The 24,440-nt window shown below is 40.2% G+C and overlaps 3 protein-coding genes across 3 annotated transcripts in view; all 3 read right to left on the bottom strand.

Annotated features, from left to right (window-relative positions):
* Positions 1-1,265: 1,265 nt before the first annotated feature.
* Positions 1,266-3,123, bottom strand: LOC116256330 (cytochrome P450 94A2-like). The gene has a single exon (XM_031632671.2). The coding sequence runs from the start codon at positions 3,059-3,061 to the stop codon at positions 1,517-1,519; it is 1,545 nt and encodes a 514-aa protein (XP_031488531.1). The 5' UTR covers positions 3,062-3,123; the 3' UTR covers positions 1,266-1,516.
* An 11,878-nt stretch (positions 3,124-15,001) lies between these two features.
* Positions 15,002-16,502, bottom strand: LOC116255998 (cytochrome P450 94A2-like). Its single transcript, XM_031632109.1, has 3 exons — positions 15,574-16,502; positions 15,238-15,525; positions 15,002-15,104 (listed from the first exon to the last, which is right to left on the bottom strand). The coding sequence occupies exons 1-3, from the start codon at positions 16,500-16,502 to the stop codon at positions 15,002-15,004; spliced, it is 1,320 nt and encodes a 439-aa protein (XP_031487969.1).
* A 4,815-nt stretch (positions 16,503-21,317) lies between these two features.
* The window catches only part of LOC116255551 (cytochrome P450 94A2-like), a 49,715-nt gene continuing 46,592 nt past the window's right edge, over positions 21,318-24,440 (bottom strand). The window contains exon 2 of the mRNA XM_031631416.2: positions 21,318-21,851. Coding sequence (XP_031487276.2) covers positions 21,590-21,851 — 262 coding nt within the window. The 3' untranslated portion in view covers positions 21,318-21,589. The remainder of the gene's footprint in view (positions 21,852-24,440) is intronic.

The following is a 24,440-nucleotide window of genomic DNA, read 5'->3' as shown; positions in this document are numbered from 1 at the left end:
GACATGAAAATTAGCTGTTGAATTGAATTGTCAATAGTAGACCTGCTTTATAAATAGAACCTAGATCTATTTTATAAATATAATTATACTTTTAAGGTTAATTAACCGTCCACTAGTTTTCTTTCATCTAGAGCATCTAAATGGCAAGCAATTTAATTACTTGTTTTTCATTTACCACGATCTCTCTCTTCTTTTGAAGATAATGCTGGAGATCTGTTAGAAGATGGAAAAAAAATAAATAAATAAAAAATACTTTGATTCTCTGCCGAAACTACTTGTTTCATACTTTGATAAGGACCTCAATAGAAAAAGGATGTGCCAAATTGCTTGTGTAATCGCAAGCAAGATTTTTTGCATTTTAAGTTCTCTAAATTCAGCTTAATAGATTGATATTAGATTAGCCTTAGAGCTGTAGATGGAGTACTTAGATTTGGATACCCAGTAATGGAATTGTGAACTTAAAACACAAAAGCAGTACATTTCGTTGGCATGAACAGTCAATTCAAGAATGCAATAAAGCAATAGATATATATAGACTAAGTACTCAATGGGGACTCTATCGGCTTATTTATGAGAACCGTTTAATCTAACCTTATGGATGATTGAGAGCAGAACAAAGACACAAAAGTGTAAACTAATAATACATAACAATAATATCTATCACATTTTTCTAGTTGTTTTTCTGTCAACCATCCATCATTATGGATTTGACACTCTTCATGATGAAGCTGTAATTGTAAATAAGCAGAATATATATATATATATATATATATGAGAGGAAGGGAGAGATAACGCTAGTTTTGGTCATCTGTGTAGTGATCAGAATAGACAAAACAATCAAGCTGGCACTTCTATGAGGGTTCTTGATCTAGTATTATTTTGTCCATTTTGATGATTATGCTTATGACTTGAAGGAAACTGATTATAATACTACCAACACATATTTATTTATTAAAATGCTGAAAAACGTGAATGTTCCTTCCTATCGTGGCCACTTCCAAAAACAACACAAATTTACTTAGCTCACAATATCTCAACAGCAAGGATTGGCAGAGCTATATTGTGGTTGATGTGAGCAATTACTCGCACCCGCTCATAAAATTGTTTTATTTAATTATTGATAGTTCATTTTTTACTGTTTTTACGTAGAAATGCTTCTTAAAAATTGAAATTTAAATATTTTAACAAAAAAAAAATGACTCTACCACTGTCTAGTAATTATAGCAGCCGGGTACTAGCAAAACTGAAATTTTGTTGTAAAGCAGTGAAAACGAAAACAGTATTCACCATTTAAATTAATTTTTACAATGAACCTAATTCTATGTATAAAGTAATCCCAATAAGGAAAGCCAAACAACAAAAGAAAAAGACAAAAAAAAAAAAATTCTTTATTTCTGCCTCGGCAAAGCAAGCAGGCAGCTAAATTCTCACACTTCAACATTTACGCTAGTTAAGTAAGAATCATGTAGCAAATGAACTTTACTTTTACAGTCCAGTCGATAGACGTACTTGCGCCTCATTCTTCGGCAATTGCACACTCCTTCCTCTCTTCAATCCGCACCGGAAATCCGCCCTTCATCTTGGACGTCAAGCTGAGCTCAAACACTGGCTGGAAGTCAGCCACCGCCGGCACAACTGTGAAGCGGCAGAGAACGCTGATGACGATGCTCTTCATCTGAATGAAGGCCATTTCCTTCCCCAAGCACACCCTCGGCCCTGCCTGGAACACCGGATACTTGTATGGATCTTCCGGCACAAACTTTATCTTCCCTTCCACATTCTCGTCTCTCTGCAGCCATCTCTCCGGCCGGAACTCCGACCAGTCCTTCCCCCACAGCGATTCCATCCTCCCCATGCCGTAAGGGTGGTAGATCACCCTCGCCCCTTTCTCCACCACAGTTCCGTCCGGGAGAACATCGTCTTCTGCCGCATGCTTGCTATCGATCGGCACCGGCGGGTACAATCTCATCGCCTCGCAGAGTGCTGCATGCAAGTAAACCAGGTCCTTTGCTTCGTCGAATCCCACTCCTTCCTTCACGTTGGCAATCTCCTTCAGGATCTTCTCTTCCACGCGTTCGTTTTCGGAGAGCAGCCAGAAGAACCATGTCAGTGCAGCTGAGGTCGTGTCCATGCCGGCGAGCAGGAAGCTGATCACTATGTCTCGGAGAAAGTCCTCATCAACGTTACCGGTGCTCATAAATCTCGACAGGAGGTCCAAATCTTCCGTCGAAGAGATCGGTTGACTTCTCCTCTCTCGAATCAGATTCCTCGCATACTCATCAACAACGCGAATGGCATCCCTGAGCTTCCTCTCAGGCCCAACTCCCAATGCGCGCTTGATCATCCAAACTACTGGAAACAGCGTTTTAAAGCGATCGCTTGTGATGCTTACTGCAAGGTTGAACGCTGATGTGAATTCGGAAGGAGGGAGGGCGGGATCAAGGCACCCGGGATCTGAGCCGAAAGCGACCTTGCAGATGTTATCGAACGCAAATCGTTGGAGCACGTCCTGGAGATCTAACGTCGTCTTTCCGGCGGCAGCCGAATGGAGAAGCGGCAGGAGGCGACTGGAGATCTCCGAATTCACGGCAGTGTTGACGAATTTGCGGAGGGATCGGGTGTTGAACTCGTGGCTGGATATCTTGCGCTGCACCTTCCAGGTCTCGCCGTCGGCATTGAAGATGCCATTGCCAAGGAGGTCGTAGAGCAAGAAATGGGTGGTAGGGCCTTTAGGGTAGGCATGGAACTTCGTCTTGAGGATGTGCTCGACGTTGTCGGGGTTGGCGGTCATGACAGTCTTCGAGCCACCGATGGGGCGGATGAGGACGACGGTGTGGGTTGGAGATTCACGTAAGATCTCTGTGTTGTATTCGGGGAGACGGTGGATGTTGGCGTAGAAGGAAAGAGCAGAACCGATTATAGGGTAGCATTTTGGGCCATATGTGGGATGGGAAGAGGACTTAGAAGACTTAGACAGAAGAGAAACCATGAGAAACTTAATGATAAAGGAGCATAAGAAAGTGGAGACTGTGAGTAGGAGAAAGGCAAGAGTTTCTTCCATGGCTTAACTTGATTTCTAATGGGTTTTGCTTGTTTGATGAATGAATGAGAGATATAATAGAATCTAATGCACATATTTATAATCGTCTTCCTGGTTACGTGTGTGTGTGTAAGAGGGAGACAGATAATTTAACAATCTATAAGTTTTAGTCTTACCATACTCCATTGCGTTCTGACTCGAAGTTGGAAGTATTGCAAGCATCTCAATAGATTAACAATTAATCATGGTTAGGGCACTGCATGGCTGTCCAATGAAAAGACTCATTCGCTTGTCTGAGTGAAAAAGAAAAACTGATAATTTGTTGGTATGGGAGTTTGTATTGTTATTACCCATATGGGATTTGGAAAAGGAAAGGAAGTGTATAGATTGACAAGTCAAAAGAAATGCCTTCATTTCATAATCAATTATAAATAATGGGTACACCATTGGAAGGGGAGATGGAGTTGGGGGCCTAACAAGTATACACTAATAAGGGGTTTGGGGTATTTTTGAATTTTTTTTTATAAAGATACGTACATTAGACTTTTTAAAATACCCTTTTCATCTGTTTAGAAATCTCTCATTTTTTTAATTTTATCCGGGTGTTTTGGTTATAACACACCTTTTTTTTTGTTATTACACACCCTTGTACATGCACATGGGTTGTGAAAGACAAAAATACATTTATATAAAACACAAAAAACTGGAAAATAACTAGCGAATGACAAAAATACCTTTATATAAAACGAAAAAGGACCTTCAATAAAAAGGAAAAATACCCCACTCAGCATATTAAGGTGGCATTTGATAGCTTTCGATTTGAGATCGTCAAGATTTAAGAATTGCAGATTTAAGTTGAGACCAAACCCTTCTACCTTGGATTTACATCCAATCTTTTCTTAATGCAAAGAAGTAAAATAAGAATTTTAAGTGATTTTTACTATTGATCTTTCTCACATCAACAAAAGTAGGCCACATCTGTTCCACACAGATATATGGATTTCAAATCTGGTTAATCAAGCACTCCTTAAGGATTTGGACGCCAATTACAAGGATCAGGTGGTTGGTTATATATTTTGGCCCTTGAGTTTGTGCACTCGCATTATCTAATAAAGGGATCAACAATCTTAGGACAAGCTGTATTTCAATTGGCAGTTGATAAGAAATTAAATACATCCCGCTTCATTTGGCTTTTATATCTTTGGGAAAACATGCGAACAGTTAAATAAGTTTTTATTCTGAATATATAATTCAAGCGTAATCAGTGAGGTTGATAATGAGTGAGCATCATTCAGCTGTCATACAATTAATCATGCAACCAATTATTCATTTTTGCTACAGTGAAGGGCTTCATTCATCCCATTGAGGGAATGTGCATGGATTGACTGCAAAATGCTCAATCATTTAGATAAACGAAGCCCAGGATGGACTAGTTTTGAGATTGTTAAAGTTAGATCGAGTAAAGTACTCTGTGATGATAAACGACTCACATTGCATACATCGAGAACATGATCTAAAACCACTTCATGCGCGCTTGGCTTATAAAGTGCCTCCAACTTGTCTGGAGTGGCGTCCAATCATGAACGAGTCTCCGTATTTAGTAACTTTACAGCAGGAGTAAAGCAATATTACGCAGTGATTGGTTTCTGACACTATATATATATTAAAAGCAAACCTTGCTTGAGACATATGCCTAGGTAGCTGCCTTCCTATATGCCCAAATCCATCCATGGCTATGGGAAACTATAAACACGAGAGCACTTATCTTGCGGGTAGACTTATTACTTAGTTGCTTTTTGCAGTTATCGGTCTCCCTATTTGGTTACTCAGCATTTATTTTGCGCATAGTAAGTGGTACATCGGACGTGTGGCATGGGTGTGTCCTTGCCGGTCCTCTCATTATAATGGAAGGTCCTCTCAACGCTCTAATGCTGCACCGAACTGTCTCACAACATTTTGAACGAAGCGGGTTATATACTGGCCTATGCACGAAAATTTGGTGCATAGACCTTGTGATGCTGTCAGTTGGTGACCTAAGGTTTTTAGGATTCGATGTATATACAAGTCATTAAAACCAATAAGTGGCAAAGAAACGTCCTCTTTTTTTGTCCCACTCATATGGTTATTTCATACCCATTACCTCATATTCCTATCATTATCTCATACTCATTATTTTATACTCTTATTGTTATCTCATACTCATTAAAACCATTAACAAGGTGCCAAATCTTCTTATTAGTACTACAAACTATTGGGGAAGATTAGTATGTTATGTCCGTAGAGTAACTTTTACTTTTACCCATTGGGTGGTGGCTCTTTTTACTTCTTTAATGTCAGTTGCTATTGTTAAGGCTTGGGCCTGTTGTGGTATATGATATAACAGATAAATAATTATATTTCGGTGCAAAGATATTCGTTGATGATTCTCTTACTCTTTCATCTTTCCATAGTCCTTTTTTTGCCCTTTATTATTTTTTTTTTTGAAGGAAATACATGTCATGTAGGTACCACTGGATGTGTCTGCATCTTTAGATGCATTATCAGACTGCATTATTTTCTTGGTTCTGGTCAAATGTGAAATAATTTGTACTAAACATGTTCTCTGAAAACGGGCCTACATATGTATGTTTTATTCACATATAGTCCACATAGAGAGAGAGAGAACCGGTGGCTCCCGCACCCACCTAAGTTTAGGGACTAAGGCAGGTGTAGGCAACAAGTGGGTAGTCTTCCAAACTGAGCCACAAAAAATACTTATCTTTATATTGACACATCACGGCAATTTTCTCATTTACATGTTGAAAACCAGAAATTTTTAACTCCGTCCCTATTGATTTCCATGTACAAGTGTCCCAGCAGCCCTGGCTTGTATCAATTAACCAGATCGCCGCTTGGTGTCTCAGCTTTGCATGAGAAACGTCACCCACGTGCATACACATGATCAGCAACACTCCTTCTGTTGATGTTTCACATTATGGAGGTGAAAGGTAAGATTGTCGTCGTTGTTAAGTTTTTAATTATAAAACAAAATAATGAATGAAAGAGATTCTTCCCTAGGGTTCGACATCTTTATTGGCTACATTCCAAGTTCTATATCATTCACTTTTCAAGTTTTTGAAATTCATCCTACACTTTAACCCAAACAAATTATATAATATAGTAATCTTAATTTGCTTTAACAAAACAAATCCGTATTTAATTCTTTAAAGTGGTCACAGGAAATCGCCAAGTATCATATATATATAATTACCATAAACCTCATGAGGACGGCTTTAGATATAAATATAAGAGGAAGGATACTTTTGAAACTGAAGTATAACAACATAGACGTGATCTCCATGCATGACGCTGTGGGTTTATCAGCCTTACTTATACAAGATTGGTTGTTTCTTTGCTTTCCATATCCAAAAGCTTGCTGATTTTCACATCCTTGCTATCCACTTGCTTGATCAAAATCAGCAACAGGGACTAGCACAAGGTATCTTTCTTGATGTGAAAATGTTGAAGCCTTTAGAGCATTCTAAAGCCTACATATAGTTAATTGAAGGTTTGCCAGACATGCAAAGCTCATTATTTTCAAAAGGTTAAAATACATAATTTGGTTCTAGAATGTACAGCAATTTCGAAAGTAGATTCCAAACCAAGTGGAGCCTAAATGAAGGACTATTCATTGCCAAAGATGGTTAATCGGACAGCTCTTCCGCGTTTGTTGGTGATAATGGGGACAAATTTCTTGACCCCATCAGCATCATGTGATTAAAGAAGTTATATACTAAATGAGAATTATTGCTATGCTGTCCCATTCTTAGAGGATTGTGCAAGATCTTGCATCCTGCCCCTTCTTAGAGGATATAAAGAAAAACTTTCAAAAAAAAAAAACCAAAGGTACCCTTGAAAAGAAGGCAAAGTTGAAAACTATCCTCTTCACAACCTAGCCAACTAGGAGAGGTCAAAAAGTTCATGGCCAAAAAAGTAGTAAGTCTGTCCATGGTTTTGTTGAAGGCTAAAACAATTTTGATGACTTTGACTCAACTTTTGTTCTTTCAAGGTGAGCAGTTCTTTCCACTACTCGGAAGAGAAGCCACTACCTCTCCCCATGCTCAACACTATTCACAGAGCTTACTTTGATACCTATTACGGTTCAAGGAAGAAACATACTGAGTCATGACAACCACCATGGGATTTAAACATCAGATCTCTTCGAGGTGGACCACCTTGCCTCCCAGGGTGCTACCCCCTGGGGGTGCTCCAGTTCAACTTAAGCTAGGTAATTTAAAAAAATATGGCTGCTTAATTTGATAGAAGACAAACATGTGATGGCTAAGAACTTGCATTGCCTTTATAATGCCACAAATGGACGGGACAGACGAGGGGGAAAAAAGGACAATTTTACTTTGATAGACAAAAGAAGGAAAAACAAAAAAGAAAAGAAAAAAGTTAAGAGGCCAATCTGCACAAATGAAAATTATACAATCTAATGCATCTTTCCTTTAAGTTAAGGAAGAGAAACACTTCTATCATGAGTTTGCACATGAAAAAATTTGTAAAACTAAGGGTATATCATCAAGTAAAAAGGGGTATGCAAGCAAAACTTATCAGAAGTGCGCCTTACTCAAAAATCGGATTTGCGAATTAAAATCCATTTTTCATATAAAATTTCAAATTTCAAAAGGGCAACCTTTTGTTTGGGAACAATCTTCAAAGGTATGCTATGGTCCTGTCCTAAGAAGCTAACGACCGTATCCTTTTCTAGCTTTATAACCTGAGGACTTTTTGCTATAATCCTTTCAAGCTAAAGAAAGAATTAAAGACTTCAGTTTTTAGTTTCCACAATTCAAAGATAAGAATATATCAAGATAATGCTTACAAAAAGGTCACTATTTCCCACAGCATTTCAAAATTGAGCTCATTTCACACCTTTTAAGAGAAGCATGAGCAGCAATTTAATCCCAGTTGATAAAAGACAATTTAGCAACCATTACAAACTTCCAAATAAACATGTAGGAGTGTAAGAATTGAAAGGCCAAATTGTGTACCTTTTATTTTCAAAGTAAAAATACCCTTCCACACAAAATTTGGTTGAGTCATGCACAAAAGCAAACAAGAAAGAGCATCAACCAAAAGTTTATATGTCCTAAGTTGTTGATGATGTAGGCAGTGAAGGATCTCACTCCTCTAAATATGGACCCACTTCTCAGCTTGCCCTTGTCTATTTTCAGTAAGCTTGGCCCCGAGGTCATTGATAAATTGAAATTGTCAAACATCAATTGCTCACCCGAATTGATGCATTAATCATTACCTAACAAATCTTATTTGGTGCACATTTTTATTGGTAAAACAAATGTGAGGCAGTGGGGGAGCCAAGATTTTCCATCAGTAGGGCACTTGTGTAGGTGACACAACTTTGGTGTGGTCACTCCATATTTAAAGTCATAACAATGTAAGGTTAACACATTATAATGAAGTTTTTGATGGGCTGGTGTGGGCGGCAGCCACCCCAGCCAACAAATAGCTCCGCTACTGTGAGGTTAAAGTTGAATTGTTTTTTGTCTCTACAAAGTGAAGGTTAGGCACACTCGAATTGATGCATTAATTAACACCTAACAGATCTTATTTGGTGCAGGTTTTTGATTTGTAAAACAAATATGAGGTTAAACTTGAATCGTTTTTAGCCCCTATAAAGTGAAGGTTAGGCGCAAGCCAGTGAAGTCGATCCATTATTGGGACTGATCATTCAACTGAATGGTCCCTCACGAAGGCATGAGTTGTGTGTACGCAGGATACAAATATATATACGGAAAGAAAAAAAATGTGGGGTTCAGGTATTTTAGAATTTTTTATAACAAAATGTACATTTTTAAACTTTTAACTTTTTTGTAATACTTTTTATCCTTCAAAAAAGTTCTTTTCACTTTTTAATTTGTGGTATTTTTGTCATTGCATACCCCCCCCCCCCCTAAATAATATTTTGTGCACATAACCAGTTTTTGTCGCTAAATGGTGTACCTCTCGCAAGTTCCTTGTAAGCCTTAAATTTACAGCCCATGACACGTGATGGGCATTTTTTTTTTTTTGAGATGGGACAGTGGCAGTGGCAGGTGTTTTGGTTTCATCTTTTGTTTTTTTTTAAGTATTCTATTTTTCAAAGTTTTGCATTTGTATAATGGAGTTGTTAGTTTTACTATTGAGAAGTGCTTTATTGCAAACAAGCATTCAATTTCTCCTCAGCAGTCAACAAGACAAGGAAGGGGACAAGTGGGAAATGCAGAAAAGTGTGGAGAGTTGAGGCCTTTTGGGATTATTCGGCAGCAGGAACACTGGGTGTCTTAAAAATGGGGGCAGATTCATGTAATATTAAAACTAATGTTTTATGAATCTAGCTTAATCTGTGGGGCATATTCATAAAACACCTGTTGAGTAACCATGTTACCAAACTACTCACTTGAAGTTATTTTGGCTAATTGAATGATTATATACTACTGTTCCATGAACCTGCCTCAAAATTGAAACATATTCATGAACTAGAATTAGTGTTTCATTACTACCATGACAAAAATATTGGAGAGAAAGAGAAAAGGAGAGAAAAGGAGAGAGAGAAAAATACTAGAATTAGTGTTTCATTACTAATTGAATGATTATTTGGTGCTGTTTCATAACCTTGAACAGCGAGATGCCTTTTGTTGTTCTTCACCTCAAAAGGGGTATGAACAAGAAGAAAATTAAAACATCTCTTTTTGCCTCACCAGCTTTTGTAACAGCTCAATGTGGCACCCGTAACTTCCGTCGCTGAGTATGGTTATTCCACAATTAAATTTGCACCTATAGGTAACAAATTAGAAAGTTCAAATAAAGGATATGCTAGTGGGAGGCTGTTGTCCGTCTATTGATTGAAATATAATATCTATTAGTTCCAATAAAAAGTTAAAAGCCTAAAAAAGCAATATAGCTTAGAATAAAAAACATAGAGAAAAAGAGGACAAGAACCGAACAATTTGGCTGCCATAATGACACTTCAAATCTTAATATCAACACTTGGGCTGGGCAGGCCCGGCAAGGGTTAGCCCGGCAAGGGTTGGCCCGATCCAGCCCGTTGGGCAGCCCTGCCCGGGCCTGGCCAGATAGCCTGGGTCTCGGCCTGGGCCCGGCCCGGCCCGGCCCGCCCTCCTAGCCCCTTTCCCCCGCCCTCCCGAGTCTCCCGACCTCCTTTCCCCGCCCTCTTGTCGTCCTTCGGTTGCAGCAACGGCGACGGAGCCGATCCCCTTTCCCCCCACCCTTCGGCTGCAGCAACGGCGATGGAGGAGGAGGGGGAGGGACACGGAGGAGGGGGAGCGGAGAAGGGGAGAGGGGAGCAGAGAGGGAGACGGGAAGGGAGAGAGAGAGGGGGAGCAGAGGGGGAGCGGAGAGGGAGACGGGGAGCAGAGAGGGAGAGGGGGAGCGCAGCGGAGAGGGAGAGCGAGAGCAGAGAGGAGGAGGGAGAGGGGGAGCGGGAGTGGCGCCGGGCCAGCCTATCGGGCCCGAGCCCGGCCCAGGCCAGGTTTTTCCCAGCCCTGGCCCGGGTCCAATCGGGCCGGGCGGGGCCGGCCTGGCGGCAGCTCGGCCCGACGCCCAGGCTTATAGCAGATTAGTGAGACTTAAAAATAAATGATGCCAACCAAGACAGACCACTAAAGGCTGTTCTACAAGTAAATGCCTAACAATCGATGTATTTTCGAAGCAAAAATCCTTAAGGCGTTCTGCTGAAGCGCACATGCCTTGAAGCGCATGCCTCCCATCATTCGTACGTATGTGCGTGAGGCGCATGTCTCAGGTATGGCATTCGTTCTTTTCTTAAAAAATGAAAAGAAAGTGCATTAAGCGCCCGTGCGTTCTGTTAATTTTTTCTACACTCTTTCCTCTCGCTGTACAAGATGAAAATCGATTCCTGAGCATTAGTCCTAAAGTTTGTTGTTGATTTCCCAAGATCTCAATCGAGGATTCAGCCATGCAAGACTCCATTGTGAGCTGCTTTTGAGGTTTCGCAGGTAGTTCTGGTTTTTAACATGGTCTTAGATGTTTTTAGCACGGGTTATTTTCCATTGTTGTTACTTTTGAACATAGCATACATGTTACTTGTCCTGCTGTCTTAATTCCCTATGTATTTATAGTTAGATATTTACTAGTAGTTTTTATAAAATTTTAGGTAAGTTGGTTGGATTTTAATGCAGTTTTTCTTTCGTTACATTAGCCAGGATTTGAATAGTGTAGAATAGCTTACTAATTTAATTTGCATGCTCATTTGTGACATGTTTTTCATTTTTTTTTATATAATTCACATGTTCTGTCTTGAAGTTTACGCTTCGCTTCGCCTCGCGAGTCTTTGTCTCGTTTCATAGGGTTATCACTTCACTTGGCCTCATCGTATTTAACAATTTTGTTAAAAAGAGATTGACTAAAGTTGTAACGGCATGAGCATATTATCATTTATTTTTGTCTCTTACCATATAGTTTATGCACTTGGCCACTACTAAAAGTACCTTGAAATTTAGTGTTCTAGGAAACTCAACCAGATTCACCAGAATTCTTGGTGAAAAAAATGCCCTTGACCATATTTTCTGGTTTGGCTTAATCAAAACCTAATTAAGAATGCAATGTTTTGGAAATGAAGCACCATTATATGTAGACCTTCATAAATTGATTTCATAGGCATTGCTTGAGTTGCTAAAATTCCTAACAACTCTTTATTATTATCGTCATTATTATTATTATTATTTCATGCACTAGGTTGGCACACGTTTTAGGAGATGCAGTGTGATACCCTGAAGAGGCTGATGCCCATCTCCCCTTCCCTCAGCCCCTACTAGGGTTTGGGATTGCTTCGGGCTTGGGTGATATTTATGGTTGCTTCTTGCAAGTCGAGAGTATTGTGTGTCACCATTTGCAGTCTAAAAGAGTAGTGCCCATGATAATTGAACTGATGACCACGCTTTCATCGACCCACTAATTTGGTCAGCTACACTTGATGCCTCAAGACAAGACACCATGATTGGAAAAAGAAAAAGAAGCAATTAGCAATGCAGAGTTTGCATTTCTAACAATTAGCAACATAAATGCAATTAGGAATGCAGGGTTTGCATTACTAACAATTAGCAACATATTGCGTTGCTCGAGTGCATTCGGCCTCTCTTCCCTTGTATTGGAAGCAATGCATGAAAGAATAGAACAGGTACAACCAAAAGCAGGAATGTTAAACTAACCGCCTAACCTACATCAAAGACGAGTGGGAAACGAACAAACAATGAAATATATACAGAAACAAGATAAAACCAACAATCAAACTATTTACAGATAAGAATGCCTCAGCTCATTTTCACATGCCTGCTGCTTCCAGCGTGTATTTGATTCCAAAGCTGAAAGGAAAGGAGCAGAAGAATTTCAATTATTTCAATTATGGGACCTCAATTTCTGAGCACCATATTTTTATTCCAGCATTGAATAGAGTTCCTTCCCATACTGCCTATGCAGCATTTCTTAATACTTTTCCTCAGTCTAAATCTTGAATTATCTGGGCCTCACAGAAATTGCGTTCCTTATGAAATCCACTTTCATTTCTAATGGATTTAGTCGGCACTCATAACAAATTGTTACTGTCCACTTATTCTACCCAAAGATTAAGTGTAGATTCATAAAACACTATGTTGAAGAGTTCCATGAACCTGCCTCAAATCATTGGATGTTGATGCCAAACAGAGTAATTGTGACTAGGGATGTCAATATATCCGATTTAAATCGGATATTCGACCGAACCAACCCGAAAAAATTAGATATGAAAAAAAATTTAATATCCGATTAAGAAATCGGATCGGATTCAGATTTAATAAATGGCATCTGATTGATTTCAGATTCAGATTCGGATATGCATAAGTATCCGATTGGATTCGGATATGGATTCGAATCGGATTCATTTTTAGACAAATATCTTGTATCTAATGCTATTATATTTTGAAAATTGGCAAAATCTGGTTCAAAATTGGGATTCAGATATAAATATAAAAATCAGACTCATATTGTAAAATCGGATTTCGGATTCGGGTATGACTTTTCTTTATTTGAAATCTGAATTCGAATATGTTAATATCTGAAAAAACATATATAATTAAGGATATATCTGATCTGAATCCGATCCGCTGACATCCGTAACTGTGATATGTGACACTTTTTTTTGTCAAATCACTTTTTCAAAAATGCTTTTGTAACGCTGCTCACAAAGCGGAAACTGCACTTGGTAAGCTTTTAGTTTGTATCGCCTCCCACTAGAGCTAAGAAAGGGTTTACTTGGACCATAGTTAAAGGTGCTTTCAAGTTAGAGATATGTTTTTTCACTTTTGCTATTGCTGATAAAGGGACTTAGTTAGAGTTAAGAAGCAGTTATAATATACTTTTACTCCACAATTGTCTGGATAATCTCCTACATGAGACTTTTCTTGCACTTAATATGCTCGTCATAAATAGTATTTGCAGGGAACGAGTTTTTGATATTAAGGGGTAATACTCGGCGAGTTTAGTGCAAATTTGTTGTTCACCAAGTGTCCATTGTTCCAGTCATGGGGTAGATTACTAACAATATTTTTTATTTACCAAACAACCTAAAGGAACAGACTTTTGAATGCATATCAAAGTTTCCTTTTACTTTGCAGTTTTTTGTTATTTACTCAAGGGTAGTTTTATGGTTTAAAAAAATATATTTTTTTTTGCTCGTTCCTATTTTGTCTTTATACGGAGCTTGTTTAGTCGTTCTTGTGGTCTCACTCGGGATGACCTTTGGATTTAGAGGTGGGCAACAGGTGGGGCCGAGCTGAACCGATTTGCATTAGGGCCCAGTCAGCCCGAGCGTAGGCCCATCGGATCTGAATTAGGCATAGGTTTGACCCAGTTTTTATTTTAATAAAAATAAATTTAAAATATAAGTATTTATAAAGAAAATATTTTTACAATTAATAATAATTTTTTATAAGCAGAGTTGTGATCATGTCTGCTCATCAAGATGGGGATAGCAAATGACAAAGCCTTTTTTTTTATTCACTTTTACAGAAGAATTGGTAGGGAGGCTGGCTAGGGCGGACGGAGGTTAACGACCAGTTTGAGTTGCGCGTATCAATCGTTTTTTGAAATTATTGAAAAAAACCATTCTTGAAGACTAAATAGATCTCCTCAGGTCTAATTCCTGTGCTCCCCGAAAGAGGAGAATACTTGAGATCCCGTCTCACAGAGCAGGAAAGCAAAAGAGAGAGAGAGAGAGAGAAATACTTGTGAATCTGACGTGAATTTGATCACGCTACCACCTTCATACAGAACGGCATGGTTGCGGAGGATGAAAGATGAAGCCAGCCGCTTCATGTCTCATGGGTTGTTGAAAATCCAATTTTATTTGAGCCATGTACAGAAGCCATTTCCATTCAGCTTTCCCTTTTTAGACATGTAAAACACGACCCATTCTTGTATGTTATTTCAAAAACAAAAGAAAGTGCTTTGGAAGTAGACGGATGGGACTTTTCTCCAAATGATGTAAATTTTTTAGTTGTTGCTTTTGCATTTTTTTGTTGTTCATTGCTCGTTAATACCATAATGGATGTTAGTTCAATTTGATTTCTTTTATAGGTCATCCAACTCATGATGACAAATGATTAAGAAAAAAACAGATAGTAAAATATATTAGTCAATATTAGATAACGAAAATATTTATCGACCTTCATAAATGAATTGTGTGATTCTTCATAACCATAGTCATCATTATATATATATATATACTAAAATATGCAAGCCTAAAAACAAAAAAAATGGGGTGAGATACTGAGAAAAGTTATATTCCGAACTCAGCAACTATTCAAACTATGTAGAATGATTATACGATATTTAGTCAACCTGACTGATTATTCATGTTTTATTTTCTATACTGGTATAGAACTGCATGGAGGAGCTTTAATGTCAGGTTTTCTTCTCTTCCATCTTCACCGGAAAACCACCAACCATCTGGATGGTCACGTTCCACCTCATTACTGGCTGGAAGTCCGGCGACAACGGAACTACCCTAAAGCGACTAACCACGGCAGCAGTCACGGTTTTCATCTGAATGAAGGCTAAGTCCTTACCCAGGCATATCCTCGGCCCTGCCTGAAACACCGGATACCTGTAGGGGTCCTCCGGCACGAATGGCCACTTACCATCGGCTCCGTCTCTCCGCAGCCACCTTCCCGGCCGGAACACCTTCCAATCTTCCCCCAACAACGATTTCGTACATCACGCTTGACCCCTTCGGCACCGGCGTTCCGTCCGGGAGCACATCGTCTTCGGTGGCGTACTTGGTATTGGCCGGTACTGGCGGATAGAATCTCATGCTCTCACAGAGCGCTGCGTGCAAATAATTCATTTCTTTTAACTCATCAAAGCCGAGTGCTCCTCCGTCCACAGATGAGATCTCCTTCACAATCTCGTCTTTGATGAGCCGGTGGCTGGACACCAGCCAGAAGAACCATGTCAGGGCCGCCGGTGTCGCCTACATGCCGGCGATGACAAAGCTGATCACCATGTCCTTCGCGAACCCGTCATCAGCACCATCGACATTCATAAATCTTGAGAGAAGATCCAACTCCTCCGGGGTGGTAACGGGGTTCTGTTTCCTCTCACGGATGAGGTTTCTGGTGAAGTCGTCCATCACTCGAAGAGCATCTCGAAGCTGCTTCTCGAAGCCGATTCCTAGCGCCCGCTTGATATTCCAAACCAGAGGAGAGACGGCAGCCAAGGGCTCGCTAATAATCTTTCCTACGACGATGAAAGCCATCGTGAACTCGGAAGTCTCGAGACTGAGGTCGTCAGAGACAGGGCCGGCGCCGAAAGCAATCCTGCAGATGTTATCAAACCCGAATCGCGTACCTCCCCCCTCCGCCGCCGCCGAGGTGAGGAGCGGGAGGAGGCGGTCGTAAACTTGGTCACCTATAACAGTTTCTGCGAATTTGCGTAGAGATCTAGTGTTGAACTCGTGGCTGGCGATCTTCCTCTGCAACTTCCAAGCCTCCCCGTCGGCGTTGAATATGCCATCGCCGAGGATATCATACAAGGTGCAATAGAAGATGGGGCCATGTGGGTAGGCCTCAAATCGAGTCTTGAGTATGTGCTCGCCATTGGAGGGGTTGGCCGTCACAATTAGTTTGGAGCCAAAGGGGCAATGGATGAAGACGGTGCCGGTCGGAGATTCTTGTATGAGCTCGGTGAAGTATTCCGGGAGGCGGTGGGAGTTCGGGGAGAGCGACGGAGCAGCGCCAATTATTGGGTAGGATTTTGGGCCGTAGGTAGGTTTGGAGGAGGCGGACCTGTGAACCCTGGTGCGAAGAATTAAGCTTAGTATATAAACCAGAAAGAGGGCAAATGTTACCAGAAAAACTGGAAGAGTAACTTCCTCCATGGCTTTGCTCCACAAAATTGTTGTCATCGCCGGTCTGCCTTTGTATATATACACATATGCACATTTTTACCTAAAAGCACTTGCTCTTTCAAGCCCACTTTGACTTGTTTTCATTGATAGATTTGAGGATGACATAAAACTGATTGGATAGTCACCAGTTCCTCTCGATTTGAAAGGAATAAAAATTTCAGAAAAGGCAAAGATGAGCTGCAATAAGATTGCACAAGAGTGTGGGGGTTTTCTGGATCTATCGTACATAGGGGGCCTTGATTGCCCTATCCTTAAGATTTTAAAGGGCCAACCCTTGCTTGGGAACAATCTTCAAAGTTATGCTCTGGTCATGTCCAACGAAGCTAATGACAGTTTCCTTTTCTAGCTTTATAACCCGAGGACTTTTTGATGTGATTCTTTCAAGGTAAAGAAAGAATTAAAGACTTCAGTTTTTTAGCAATGAAGTAAAATTAGAATACATCTTCCAATAGAATGAGAAAGCTAATGCTTACAAATGTCATTATTTCCCACAGCATTTCAAAATTGCTCTCGTTTCACACGTTTCAAGAGGATCATGAGCTGCAATTTAATCCCAATTGATAAAAGGCAAATTGGGAGCCATTACAAACTTCCAAATAAACATGTAGGAGTGTAAGAATTGAAAGGCCAAATGTGTACCTTTTGTTCAAAGTAAGAGTACCGTTCCATACAAAATTTGGTTGAGTCATGCACAAAAGTTTATATGTCCTAAGTTTTTGATGATGTAGGTAGTGAAGGATCTCACTCCTCTAAATATGGACCCACTTCTCAGCTTGCCCTTGTCTGTCTTCAGCAAGCTTGGCCATGAGGTCATTGATAAATTGAAATTGTCAAAACATCTATTGCTCACTTGAATTGGTCCATTAATCATCACCTAACAGATCTTATTTGGTGCGGTAAAACAAATGTGAGGTTAAAGTTGAATCGTTTTTGGGCTCTATAAAGTGAAGGATAGGCACAATCGAGCGAAGTCGATCCATGATTGGGACTGATCATTCAATTGAATGGTCATTGATGAAGGCATGAGTTGTGTCTGCAGGAGTGTTTTGTGTACAGGCAACAAATACATATACGGAAAGAAAAAAAATGAGGGGTTCGGGTATTTTAGAAATCTTTATAACAAAATGTACATTTTTAAACTGTTAACTTTTTATAATATTTTTTTTATTCTTTCAAAAAAGTTCATTTTTAGTTTTGCTTAATTAGTGGTTTTTTTGGTCATTGCAAACCCCAGTGCATAATATTTTGTGCACATAAACAGTTCTTGTACATAAAATGTACAGCCCACGACATTGATGGGCATTTGTCCTTTTTTTTTCTTGGGTGGGGCAGTGGCAGTGGGTGTTTTTTCATCTTTTGTTTTTTTAAATGGTATTCAATTTTTCAAAGTTTTGCACTTGTATACAAAGTTGTTAGTTTTTACTGTTGAGAACTGCATTTGTCTTTGCAAACCTGAGCATTCAATTTCTCCTCCGCGATCAAAGAGATAAGGGGAAAAGTGGGAAACGATGAAAAGTATGGAGAGATGAGGCCTTTTGGGATCGGTTGGCAGCATGGATACTCGGTGCCTCATGAATTTTACCTAGAAATGAGGACAGATTCATATAATATTAAAACTAATGTTTTATGAATCTAGCTTAATCTTTGAGGCATACTCACGCAAGCACTCGTTGAGTAACTATGTTATCTTGGCTAATGACATGATTACATGGTATTGTTCTATGAACCTGCCCCAAAATTGAAACAGATTCATGAACTAGAATCAATGTTTTATGGCTGCCATGACAAAAATAATGAAGAGAAAGAAAAGAAGAGATGGAGAGTTTCATAACCGTGAATAGCGAGATGCCTTTTGTTGTTGCTCAGCTCAAAAAGGGTATGAAGAAGAAAATTAAAGCATCTCTTCTTTGGGTCACTGTCTTTTGAAACAGCTCAATGTCCACCCGTAACTTCTGTCACAGGGTATAGTTATTCCACAATTAAATTTGCACCTATTTAGGTACCAAATTGGAAAGTTCAAGATATGCTAGGTGGGAGGCTGTTGTCCATTTATTGATTAAAATATGGTATCTATTAGTTTCAAAAGAAAGTTGAAGCACTTCTAATCCTAATATCAATACTTTCATCAAGATAACACCCTAGCTTATTAAAACTAAAAACGTGCACGCCACCCAACTCGATCGATTGCTTTATTATCATTTGAAAAGAGAGCAAAGAAAGAAAAAGAGGATTCATTTGACCAAACAGCAATAAGCAAGAAAGTAGCAGATTGGTGAGACTTAAAAATAAATGAGGCCAACGAAGACAGACCACTAAAGGCTATTCTACTAGTGAACGCCTAACAAAGACACCATCAATGGCCATCATGATACTTGAAGCGTGTGCTTCCCCCGGCCGAAGCGCATGCCGCCCATCATTCGTACGTATGTGCGTGAGGCGTATGCCCCAGGCATGGCATTCATTTTTTATTAAAAAATAAAAATAAAGTGCACTAGGCGCCCGTCCATTCTGTTCTTCATTTTTTCTACACTCTTTCCTCTCACTGTACAAGATGCTAATCGATTCCTGACCCTTCATCGTAAAGTTTTTTGTTGATTTCCCAACATTTCAATTGAGGATTCAGCCATGGAAGACTCCGTTGGGAGCTGCTTTTGAGGTTTCGCTGGTAGTTCTGGTTTTTAGCATGGTCTTAGATGTTTTTAGAAAAGGTTATTTTCCATTCCTGTTATTTTTGAACATATCATACATGTTACTTGTCTTGTTGTCTTAATTCCATATGTATGTACAGTTACATCTTTGCTAGTAGTCTTTATAAAGTTTTAGTTAAGTGGGTTTGATTTAATGCAGTTTTACTTTCGTTACATTAGCCAGGATTTGAATAGTGTAGAATAGCTTACTAATTTAATTTTTATGTTCATTTGTGATATGTTTTTCATTTTTTTTTCTATAATTCACAATTTTGCTCTTGCCCTGAAGTTTACGCTTCGCTTCGCCTCACGAGGCTTTGTCTCTGTTTCATAGGGTTAGCACGCTGCTTTGCCTCATCACTTTTAACAATATTGGTAAAAAGAGATTGACTAAAGTTCTAATGTCATCATCTTAGTATCATTTGTAATTTTTTCTCTTACCATATAATTTATGCACTTGGTCACTACTAAAAGTTTTAAGAATATATTTTACCTTGAAATTTAATGTTCTAGAACAGGTACAACCAAAAACAGGAATGTTAAACTAACCACCTAACCTACTTAAAACCAACAATCAAACTATTTACAGATAAGAATGCCTCAGCTCATTTTTAAATGTCTGCTGCTTCCAGCGTGTATTTGATTCCAAAGCTGAAAGGAAAGGAGCTGAAGAATTTCAATGCTTGGACTGCAATTTCTGAGCACATATGTTTATTCCAGCATTGGATAGAGCTCCTTCCCAAACCGCCTATGCAGCATTTATTTCCTCATTCTATTTCTCTAATTACCCGGGCCTCCTAGAAATTGCGTTCCGTATGAAACCGATTTTCGTTCTTAATGGATTCAGTTGGTACTCATAGCAGATTGTTACGGCCTCCTAGAAATTGCGTTCCATATGAAATCGATTTTCGTTCCCAATGGATTCAGTTGGTACTCATAGCAATTGTTACTGTCCATCGATTCTACCTTAAGATTAGGTGTAGCTTCATAAAACACTATGTTATCTATAAATCTGCCCTAATTTTAAGTCATTGAACATTGGTGTCAAACAGCCTGAGTGTCTGTGACACACTGTTTTTTGTCAAGTCACCTTTTCCAAAGATGCTTTTGGCAACGCTGATCACAAAGTGGAAACTGCACTTGGTAAGCATTTATTTTGCATCTCTTCCCGCTAGAGCTAAGAAAGGGTTTACTTGGACCATATTTAAAGGTTCTTTCAAGCTAGAAATATATTTTACACATTTCTATTGCTGTTAAAGAGGTTTAGTTAGAGTTAAGAAGCCGTTATAAAATACTTCTACTCCACAATTGTCTGGAGCACTCGGATCAATCACATCAATATATTAATATGCTCGTCATAAATAGTGTTTGCAGGGCACGAGTTTTGATATTGAGGGTGTACCTTTGCAATTTTTTTTTTATCGATGTAGGGCCAAAGGGCTTCACCTTTTAGTCTTTTGGGTAGTTTAGACATTTTAACGTCTAAAGCAATTCGTTTGGGGCTGTTCAGTAAGGGTAACTGAGTAACACACTTTATAATCTATTTTAAATACAAGGCAGATTCATTGAACAGTGAAATCTACCTCACTTTTTAGGCAGATTCATGGTCGATAACACATTATTACCAAATAGCTCATTTGAAAACCAAACCTTAAAACGGCAACCAACAGAAAATAATGGCCATAAGGACATATAACATGAAATGCAAAAGCAATCATAGACTATGGTAAAATCATTCATGAAACAGTTTTATACAACTAGCTGTGCACTGGTGATGGACATAAAACAAGAGGAGTTTGCAGAGATTTCGCCGTTTTCAAACCTAACATAAGCAGAGTTGCCATCATAGCGTGAATAGCATGGACAGTATTGAGTGTCATGTCTGGGCATCGAGGGTTGAGGCCCTGAGGGCCAACCCTCGTCATCGAGCGGGATGGCCGTTGCCTCTCGATGGGGACGGCAAATGACAAGCCTTTTTTTTGTTTTTGTTTTAAATTCACTTTTACAGAAAAATTGGTAGGGAAGGCTGGCTAGGGCAGATGAAGGTCAACGATCAATTGGAGTTGTGTGCATCAAACGCTTTTTGTAATTATAGAAAAAGAGTCTGAAGCTTTCAACAAGTATCTGCTGCGAGAACGACTGTTCATATTAAGCAAAAATAATCACACACATACATATCGGATGCACAAAAACAGTTCACGAAACTAAAGATATCTCCTAAGGTCTACTTCCAGATGCTCCCTGAAAGAGTACTGAAGATCCCGTAGCACAGAGTAAGAAAGCAAGAGATAGAGAGAAAGACTTGTGAATATGATGGGAAATTGATCATTATCCAACCTAACATTGGAATAGTTGGCATCGTGGTTTTAAAAGAGAACGGCATGGGCAGCTTTGATGTCAGGTCTTCCTCTCTTCCACCTTCACCGGAAAACCACCTACCATCTGGATGGTCACGTTCCACCTCATCACTGGCTGGAAGTCCGGCGACAACCGAACTACCCTAAAGCGACTAAGCACGGCGGCAGCCACGGTTTTCATCTGGATGAAGGCCAAGTCCTTACCCAGGCATATCCTCGGCCCGGCCTGAAACACCGGATACCTGTAGGGGTCCTCCGGAACGAATCGCCACTTACCATCTGCTCCGTCTCTCCGCAGCCACCTTTCTGGCCGGAACACCATCCAGTCTTCCCCCCACAACGATTTCGTCCTCCCCATGGCGTAAGAATGGTACATCACGCTTGACCCCTTCGGCACCGGCGTTCCGTCCGGGAGCACATCGTCTTCCGCCGCGTACTTGGTATCGCCCGGGACTGGCGGATAGAGTCTCATGCTCTCACAGAGCGCTGCGTGCAAATAATTCAATTCTTTGACATCATCAAAGCCGAGTGTTCCACATTCCACAAATGAGATCTCCTTCACAATCTCCTCTTCGACGTGCCGGTGGCTGGACACCAGCCAGAAGAACCATGTCAGGGCCGCCGATGTCGTGTACATGCCCGCGATAGCAAAGCTGATCACCATGTCCTTCGCGAACCTGTCATCAGCACCATCGACATTCATAAATCTTGAGAGAAGATCCAACTCCTCCGGCGTGGTAACGGGGTTCTGTTTCCTCTCACGGATGAGGTTTCTGGTGAAGTCGTCGATCGTTCGAAGAGCGTCTCGGAGCAGCTTCTCGATGCCGATTCCTAGCACCCGCTTGATCTTCCAAACCAGAGGAGAGACGGCAGCCATGCGCTCACAAATAGTCTTTCCCACGACAGTAAAAGCCATGGTGAACTCGGAAGTCGAGAGACTGAGGTCGTCGGAGACAGGGCCGGCGCCGAAAGCAATCCTGCAGATGTTATCAAACCCGAATCGCGAGAGCACATCCTGAAGATCCAAGATTGTACCTCCCGCTGCCGCCGAGGTGAGGAGTGGGAGGAGGCGGTCGGAAACTTGGTCACCTATGACAGTTTCTGCGAATTTGCGTAGAGATCGGGTGCTGAACTCGTGGCTGGCGATCTTCCTCTGCAACTTCCAAACCTCCCCGTCGGCGTTGAATATGCCATCGCCGAAGATATCATAGAAGGTGGAATAGAAGATGGGGCCAAGTGGGTAGGCCTCAAATCGAGTCTTGAGTATGTGCTCGACATTGGAGGGGTTGGCCGTCACAATTAGTTTGGAGCCAAAGGGGCAATGGATGAAGACGGTGCCAGTCGGAGATTCTTGTATAAGCTCGGTGAAGTATTCCGGGAGGCGGTGGGAGTTCGGGGAGAGCGACGGAGCAGCGCCAATTATGGGGTAGGATTTTGGGCCGTAGGTAGGTTTGGAGGAGGCGGACCTGGGAACCCTGGTGCGAAGAATTAAGCTTAGTATATAAACCAGTAAGAGGGCAAATGTTACCAGAAAAACTGGAAGAGAAACTTCCTCCATGGCTTTGCTCCAAATTGTTGTCATCGCCTGTCTGCGTTTGTATATATATATATATATATATATATATATATATATATATATATGTATATATATATATATATATATTACATATTCCAAATTCCAAATTATGTTTTTTTGCTAAAGAATTGCTTTTCCAAGCCCATTTTGACTTGCTTTCATTGATGGATTTGAGTATGACATAAGACCGAGTGGATATTCGCCAGATCCTCACGATTTGAAAGGAATAAAAATTTTCGAAAAGGCAAAGATGAGGTGCAATATGATTTCACAAGAGTGTAGGAGGTTTTCCCGATCTACCGTACATAGGGGGACTTGATGGCTCTGTCCTTTCCCTCTCTTAAGCTTGCAGACGGCACCCAGCAGAAGGATGTAACAACGGTCTACACATCAATTCTTTTTACCGTTGTGTTTCTCTACATTATGGAACATCATCCACCACTGCCAACGCCCGATGCTACAATTTTTTTTGGTGGAAAAAAAAAAAAAGCATGGGCATTGGGTGCCACAGCAACCCCATTTCTTCCTGATGGAGAAAAAAAAAAGAGACCTGCGAGCCTGCTATGGCAACCCTACTTGTTTTTCAGAGGACCCTGCCAGGGCTGTTATGGCAGTTTCAAGTGGCCGAACCACATATAAGTTGGTGTGGTGTGCCATCACCAACTCCACAAAATCTCTTTATTTTTATATTGATATTTTTAAAAATATGTTTAGTTATATATAACACGACCACTTGAAGTGTGAAGATCTTACATTTAATGTTGCTCAGCATAAAGTTATTATGATTTCATAATGTTCAAAATTTCCAAGTATGATCGTTTAGGCAATTAGTTACAAAATCAGCCAGCAAATAAGTTCATGCATGTCCTCAAAAGCGCTCCTTCGTCCTTCTCGCATTCGTACTCCGTGGTTATCTACTGCTTTAGAAAACGATCTCCTTTTCGTTTTTTTTCTAAAGAAATGAACAACCAACCATGAGAGCATGACCTTTGTTAAAAGAGACCGAAACCCCTCACCCTTTCCTCATAGCGGAGGAGCAAAGTTGCTTTGCGATATTGATGGAAAGCAGGATATTGATCAACTAAACGTTACATACTCTCACTGTTTGCAATTTAAAAGAATAGCACCGACAACCAATCCATCACGGCACTGCCAGCCCTACCAGCTAAGCTTTATGTCATCCAACAATAGCCAACCTTTGACTTCCTTATTATTTACTTATGTCATTATTGTGCGCTAAACCCTTCTTTATAATATTTTGGTGGGGCATTGGTATCACATAATTCTCACCTTGTGCAGGAGTCAAAATGATCTC

Source organism: Nymphaea colorata, chromosome 6, assembly GCF_008831285.2.
Source record: "Nymphaea colorata isolate Beijing-Zhang1983 chromosome 6, ASM883128v2, whole genome shotgun sequence".
Taxonomy (NCBI): Eukaryota; Viridiplantae; Streptophyta; class Magnoliopsida; order Nymphaeales; family Nymphaeaceae; genus Nymphaea; species Nymphaea colorata.
The sequence above is the reverse complement of the archived record's forward strand: the minus strand, read 5'-3'. Positions and strand labels throughout refer to the sequence as shown.

Excerpts from the sequence above, each read along its gene's own strand:
- LOC116256330 (XM_031632671.2), bottom strand. The coding sequence starts at position 3,061 with ATGGAAGAAACTCTTGCCTTTCTCCTACTCACAGTCTCCACTTTCTTA.
- LOC116255998 (XM_031632109.1), bottom strand. The coding sequence starts at position 16,502 with ATGACAACAATTTTGTGGAGCAAAGCCATGGAGGAAGTTACTCTTCCA. Across the intron at positions 15,526-15,573 it reads AGCTTTGTCATCGCCGGCAT|CCACCGGCTCATCAAAGACG; the intron begins GTAGGCGACACC and ends GCTGGTGTCCAG. Across the intron at positions 15,105-15,237 it reads GCGGAGAGACGGAGCCGATG|GGTAGTTCCGTTGTCGCCGG; the intron begins GTAAGTGGCCAT and ends TAGTCGCTTTAG.